The following is a 6,664-nucleotide window of genomic DNA, read 5'->3' on the forward strand; positions in this document are numbered from 1 at the left end:
GCGGCCCATCACTGAGATGACCATGTGATGCAACCTCAACTGTGACAAAGCGTCACACATCAATAAGACAATCTAAACAGCGACTAAAAAAATTCAAAATGATTGTGGAGTAATGAGGCTACTGCCTCGGTATCCAAAAACTCACCACTGTCAGAAGGAATCTGACAGACGAAAACAAGACAGCAGACGGGAGGTACATTTCTGTTCTGTGACAGCGCCAGCGCCGAGACTTGTATTGCAATGGCAGAAACCGCTCCAGCCGCCGCGGCTCCTCCCGCTGAGGTCGCCCCCAAGAAGAAGCAGAAGAAAGCAGCGGGGGCCTCCAAGGCCAAGAAGCCTTCCGGTCCCAGCGTGTCCGACCTGATTTTGAAGTGTGTGACCGCCTCGGCCGAGAGGAAGGGAGTCTCCTTGGTGGCTCTGAAGAAGGCGCTGACCGCCGCCGGCTACGATGCGGACAAGAACAAGGGCCGCGTTAAGGTCTCCCTGAAGAGCCTGGTCAGCAAAGGCGCCCTAGCCCAGCTGAAGGGCACCGGGGCCTCCGGGTCCTTCAAAGTGAACAAGAAGCAGCTGGAGGGCAAGAAGGCAGCCAAGAAGACAGCTGCCAAGACCAAGAAGCCAGCGGCCAAGAAAGCTGCCCCTGCCGCCAAGAAGCCCAAAAAGGCTCCCGCGGGGGTCAAGAAGAGCCCGAAGAAGGTCAAGAAGCCAGCAGCAGCCAAGAGCCCCAAGAAGCCCAAGGCTGCCCCTGCCAAGAAGGCTGCCAAGAGCCCAGCGAAAGCCAAGGCGGCGAAGCCCAAAGTAGCCAAGAAAAGCCCTGCCAAGGTAGTCAAACCCAAGGCAGCCAAGCCCAAAGCAGCGAAGCCCAAAAAGGCAGCGCCCAAGAAGAAGTAAGGGCTGGCACCGAGACACTGCAAACACAAAGGCTCTTTTAAGGGCCACCACCCTGTCTAGAAGAGAGCGTGTTCCTCCCCACCTTTGCACCCACCCAATGGCCCCACTTCTCAAAAATAAACGGCACAATACATCCATAGCGCACTTTTCCACACGCGAGTGCCGCGTGTGATCTTGGCCATATAAACGGCTCTTTCGGTGCTGCGTGGATTGAAATCGTTATAACATAGAAAATAAGGGGGTCCGGGAGTTATAAGACCTCCGTTTATAATACATGTGCAATAACGTGTGTGTCTCTGTGCTTTCACTGTACCCGGGCAGACTCTAAATAGTGTCTGCATAAAGCAGATGATTGTGAACTTTAATTGGAGCGCAGGTAACTGCGTGCTCCTGGGTGAGGGTAAAAAGCGGGTCTGGGAGTTATAAGACCTCAGTTTATTATAAACGTGTGTGTGTTGGTGCTTTCACTGTATCCGGGCAGACTCGATATAGCGCCTGCATAAAGCAGACGATTGTGAACTTTCAATCGAGCGCAGGTAACGGGGGCGTGTTCCAGAGTGACCAAGGGCAGTGTGCTTATGACATCTCGGGCTCCTCTCCCGGTTGACCGGGGTCGAGTCGTCCGCGTGACTACAAGTGGATGGACGGACGGAGACAAAGGCTGACCGAGGCGCGGGCTCCGGCGCCATCATCCAAGGGGGGGGTCTCTTTTATCCACAGCTCATTGGACAGCTAGGCTGCAGCCTCCAGTTCAGTATCCAATCGTTGCACACCGCGGGCTATTTTCGAACGTGGGGCGGTCTCCTCAGCCAACCAGAGCAGCCCTCCGTCTGTGAGGGCATAAATAGGGCTCTTTCCCCGGTAGACGCCATTCTTCTCTGCCTTCGCTGAGAGAGACCGCTCCCGCCATGGCCCGCACCAAGCAGACAGCCCGCAAGTCCACCGGCGGCAAAGCGCCCCGCAAGCAGCTGGCCACCAAGGCAGCCCGCAAGAGCGCGCCTGCCACCGGAGGAGTCAAGAAGCCTCACCGCTACCGGCCAGGCACCGTGGCTCTCCGCGAGATCCGCCGCTACCAGAAGTCCACCGAGCTCCTCATCCGCAAGCTGCCCTTCCAGCGCTTGGTGAGGGAGATCGCCCAGGACTTCAAGACCGACCTGCGCTTCCAGAGCTCCGCCGTCATGGCCCTGCAGGAGGCCAGCGAGGCCTACCTGGTCGGGCTCTTCGAGGACACCAACCTGTGCGCCATCCACGCCAAGAGGGTGACCATCATGCCCAAGGACATCCAGCTGGCCCGTCGCATCCGAGGCGAGAGGGCCTAAGGAGACGGACCGACCCGAACAACCACCACCACAACGGCTCTTTTAAGGGCCACCACCCTGTCACCTACGAGCTTCTCTTATCTGTCATGGCATGTGTTTTACAGGTTAGGGAGGGTGTGCTGTGAGTACCACGGTCACTGGGCAACTTATACCGGCTCTGGGGAAACCAGAGCACTCTGTGTTCACAGTGCATAAACGCCTGTTCAATGTGTCCATCTAATAATAAAAAGCCTTTTTATAGGGGGTTGTGCAGGGATCCGCTGGTCTCAAGCCACCGCTTAAGGGGCATCTGTGTCCCCGGTACATCGGGTTCGTGTGTCTGATTTCGGGAACGTTTGCCCCGGGGTGAACTAACGCCGTTCCCCAGGGTCTTAAAAGTACAAACACAACGTTAAACCCGCTCACAGAGACACTGTTCGCCCCCAACATGGAAAACCATAAGCCCGGGGGGGGGGCAGATGTGTGAATTCCCCAGGGGGTTTATTGAACCTCATCGTTACAGTGCTCATGTGACACTTGGTCCCATTCATATAGACATGTTAATTTAAAGAGGCGGAACGGGTTGCCTGCTGTCGGCCCTCGGTCTGCAGCAAGCCCCGTGAGAGCGGGCCTTTCTGCACTTAACATTACCCTTATAAAACACATATTCCAAAACCCATATTTCTCCGGTCATAATAGAAGCACGTTAGCTCTTAGGGGAGGAAGTGGTTGGCCCTTAAAAGAGCCGTTGTGTTTGTTGGGGTGCGCCTGGAACCCTTACTTGGCGCTGGTGTACTTGGTGACGGCCTTGGTGCCCTCCGACACGGCGTGCTTGGCCAGCTCTCCGGGGAGCAGAAGGCGGACTGCGGTCTGGATCTCCCGGGAGGTGATGGTGCGCCGCGAGTTGTAGTGAGCCAGTTTGGAAGCCTCTGCAGCGATGCGCTCGAAGATGTCGTTCACGAAGGAGTTCATGATGCCCATGGCCTTGGAGGAAATGCCGGTATCCGGGTGCACCTGCTTCATCACTTTGTAAATGTAGATGGCATAGCTTTCCTTCCTGCTCCTCTTGCGCTTCTTCCCGTCCTTCTTGGGCGGCTTGGAGAGCGCTTTCTTGGAGCCCTTCTTGGGTGCCGGCGCGGACTTGGCTGGCTCAGGCATGGTCGACGCTCTTTCGCTGCTTGCTGTGGAGCCGAGAGAAATGATGCCTGGGCGTCCGGCACTTGTATTTATAGGCTGGGCGTGCAAAGCAGCTTCTTCCCGTTTCTCCTTTCTCATTGGCAGGCATAGGCAGGGCCCCCACTTCCCATTGTAATGCGGTTCTGGGACACTGATTGGTTAAACAGAAGCCCGCCTCCCTCCATTGAAAAGTACTATCGGCGCCTAGCTGTCAACCAATCAGACGCTCCCGAAGTCTTTATATTACCGGAGTCCAGCAGAAGGAGCAGTACCATTCTCTCTGTTGTGTGACTGAGACCCTAGATCGATCGCCATGTCTGGACGCGGAAAGCAAGGAGGAAAGGCCCGCGCCAAGGCCAAGACACGCTCTTCCAGAGCCGGGCTCCAGTTCCCCGTGGGCCGTGTGCACAGGCTGCTCAGGAAGGGAAGCTACGCCGAGAGGGTGGGCGCCGGTGCCCCCGTCTATCTGGCTGCAGTGCTGGAGTACCTGACCGCTGAGATTCTGGAGCTGGCTGGCAACGCCGCCCGGGACAACAAGAAGACACGCATCATCCCCAGACACCTCCAGTTGGCCATCCGCAACGACGAGGAGCTGAACAAGCTGCTGGGCCGAGTCACCATCGCCCAGGGAGGAGTCCTGCCCAACATCCAGGCCGTGCTGCTGCCCAAGAAAACCGAGAGCCACAAGGCACAGGGCAAAGCAAGCAAGTAAAGGCCCGCAGACCACCGTGGAAACGCACCCTAAACACAAAGGCTCTTTTCAGGGCCATCCACAGACTCCATCAAAGAGCGTATCCGTGCCGAGGTGTTACTCTGGCGGCTTCATAGATGCGGCAGCGCCCGCCACCGTAGCTTTGTAGTGGAGGGCATGCCCAAGCTCTGGCCGTACACTTTAATGTTGTCCCGTCCCAAAGCCTAGCATGAGGCAGACCATATCAATGTTTTTTTTTATACATATATAATTTGTAATTTTCAGGGACACGTTTTGCAGACGTGCCCCAGCCGAGCGGGCACCGAACGCGAGGGTTAGGCGGGCCGCGGTGACAAGTGTGTGGGGGGGGGGCTGGAAGGTAGGAGTGTGCGTGTTTGACTGATCAGTGCACCGGCGGCAGCTGCTGAGCCCCCCATCGGGAGCCCCTGACAGAGAGGCGGGCTGGGAGCGCGCTCTTTTTCAAACAATGTATACATATATATTTTTTTCTTTTCATTTTTGGGGGACACATTTTGCAGGCTTGCCCCAGCCGGGCGCGGGATGTGGGCAGTGCTACGAGGTTGCAGGCGGCCAAACGCAGCGGGGTGGTGCCGGTGAGGCCGCTAACGTGTGTGGCTCCATTAAAACATACAGAGCCTTCTGCTTATATTGGACAGGGGGCTCCGAACGCAGGGGATCGGTGGCCCGCGGTCACAAGGGGAGGCCGGGAAGGGAGGTGCTTGCGTGTGTTTGACTGTGATCTGTGCACCGGCGGCAGCTGCTGAGCCAGCCCATGACAAAGGCGGGCTGGGAGCCTGCTCTTTTTCAGAAGGCAACGGCCGCTCCAGCCCCCGCTTCCTGCAGAAGGCGGGCCGGGTCCGAGCTCTCCCGCCTCACAGGGCGTCACGTGGGCGCTTGGAGCTCCCGCGCAGGTCCGCTGATCCTCCATATAAAGCAGCCGGTGCTGGTTTTCCTCTTCATTTCTGCTCCCAGCACAGAGAAGAGAACATGTCTGGACGCGGCAAAGGAGGGAAGGGGCTGGGCAAAGGCGGCGCCAAGAGACACCGCAAGGTGCTCCGGGACAACATCCAGGGCATCACCAAGCCGGCCATTCGCCGCCTGGCGCGCCGTGGCGGAGTCAAGCGCATCTCCGGCCTCATCTACGAGGAGACCCGCGGGGTGCTCAAGGTTTTCCTGGAGAACGTGATCCGGGACGCCGTCACCTACACCGAGCACGCCAAGAGGAAGACCGTCACCGCCATGGATGTGGTCTATGCTCTGAAGCGCCAGGGCCGCACTCTCTACGGATTCGGCGGTTAAACACTCGACTGGCCCACGGAAAAAAAGGAAAAAAAAAAACAACCCAAAGGCTCTTTTAAGAGCCGACCACCATGTCGTGTGAGAGCTGTGTTTATGAACTATTATCCCCGCAGCGCAGGGCTGCTATCTAGGCCCACACTCGCTCGGGAGGGGAGGAGGGGGGGACCCGGGGAGTTGCTCCGCAGCCACTCTGCTCTGGAAGGCACGGCCGGGAAGGCGGGTTTACCCCGTCCCACGGGCCCGCCACCATGGAGCTCTAAACTAGGGACCAAAGGTGGGTTCAGCCCGGCCCAGGGGCCAGCCACCGTGGAGCCCTTGCCTGGGGACCTACGGTGGGTTTAGCCCGGCCCGGCTGCCCGCCATCATGGAGCCCTTGTCTGGGGACCTACGGTGGGTTTAGCCCCGACCAGGGGCCCGCCATCATGGAGCCCTTGCCTGGGGACCTACGGTGGGTTTAGCCCGGACCAGGGGCCCGCCATCATGGAGCCCTTGCCTGGGGACCTAGGGTGGGTTTAGCCCGGAGCAGGTGCCCGCCATCATGGAGCCCTTGCATGTGGACCTAAGGCGGGTTTAGCCCGGCACAGGGCCCCACGAGTCACGCAGTTCTAAGGGGGGGTGTTTAGACCGGCCCAGGTGGCCGCCATCATGGAGCCCTTGCATGGGGACCTAAGGCGGGTTTAGCCCGGCACAGGGCCCCACGAGTCACGCAGTTCTAAGGGGGGTGTTTAGACCGGCCCAGGTGCCCGCCATCATGGAGCCCTTGCATGGGGACCTAAGGCGGGTTTAGCCCGGCACAGGGCCCCACGAGTCACGCAGTTCACCGACTATTAAGCCCCCCACGCAGTGGGGGCTTACAGCGCCTGCCTGGGAGACAAAGTTGGAGATAGCGCGGGCGTTCCGCCGCCCGGCCATCTGGTCGCCCCTCTGTGGGTCGACCAGATGGCCCAGTGAGCTGCGGCGACCAGATGGCCGGGCGGCGGATTGGCCGCGCTAACTCCGACTTTGTTCTCCACCCAGGAGCTGTAAGCCCCCACTACGTGGGGGGCTTAATAGTCGATAAAATAGGGTTCCCATGCAGGCCCAAGGAAGAGGGTGTGGGATCCTAATTTTTGTGGTGAACCGCCATGTCCGTTTAGGGGTCCCTGTGGGCCTTTAAGCCCCCGTTTTAGTATTTTTATTTTTTGTGTGTGGGCATTTTGGTTCAAGGGGACGATGGCACTAATTCTACCCAGGGCTGGGGAGCTCAGATTCGGGTACAATTTCAGGTTTCCCCCCGTAGATGGAGGTCGGC

The 6,664-nt window shown here is 58.5% G+C and overlaps 2 protein-coding genes across 4 annotated transcripts; one reads left to right on the top strand and one right to left on the bottom strand.

The window, feature by feature from the left end:
* Positions 1 to 225: 225 nt before the first annotated feature.
* On the top strand, positions 226 to 4,287 carry LOC144771494 (histone H1.01-like). 3 transcript variants are annotated; one of them, XM_078655908.1, is made up of 2 exons: positions 241 to 872; positions 4,033 to 4,287. In XM_078655908.1, exons 1-2 carry the CDS (start codon positions 241 to 243, stop codon positions 4,220 to 4,222), a joined length of 822 nt encoding a protein of 273 aa, XP_078512034.1. In that variant the 3' UTR covers positions 4,223 to 4,287. The 3 variants fall into 3 exon arrangements, with proteins under 3 accessions (XP_078512036.1, XP_078512034.1, XP_078512035.1); XM_078655909.1 differs by lacking the exon at positions 4,033 to 4,287 and having other exon boundaries at positions 241 to 795; positions 835 to 888; XM_078655910.1 differs by lacking the exon at positions 4,033 to 4,287 and having other exon boundaries at positions 226 to 888.
* On the bottom strand, positions 2,964 to 3,344 carry LOC144771493 (histone H2B 1.2-like). Its single transcript, XM_078655907.1, has one exon. It carries the CDS (start codon positions 3,342 to 3,344, stop codon positions 2,964 to 2,966), a length of 381 nt encoding a protein of 126 aa, XP_078512033.1.
* Positions 4,288 to 6,664: the final 2,377 nt, after the last annotated feature.

This window comes from Lissotriton helveticus, chromosome 8 (assembly GCF_964261635.1).
Source record: "Lissotriton helveticus chromosome 8, aLisHel1.1, whole genome shotgun sequence".
NCBI classification, from domain to species: domain Eukaryota; kingdom Metazoa; phylum Chordata; class Amphibia; order Caudata; family Salamandridae; genus Lissotriton; species Lissotriton helveticus.

Coding starts and splice junctions, on each gene's coding strand:
- LOC144771494 (XM_078655908.1), top strand. CDS start 241: ATGGCAGAAACCGCTCCAGCCGCCGCGGCTCCTCCCGCTGAGGTCGCC. Junction 873..4,032: donor GCGAAGCCCAAAAAGGCAGC/GCCCAAGAAGAA, acceptor CTGCTGCCCAAG/AAAACCGAGAGCCACAAGGC.
- LOC144771493 (XM_078655907.1), bottom strand. CDS start 3,344: ATGCCTGAGCCAGCCAAGTCCGCGCCGGCACCCAAGAAGGGCTCCAAG.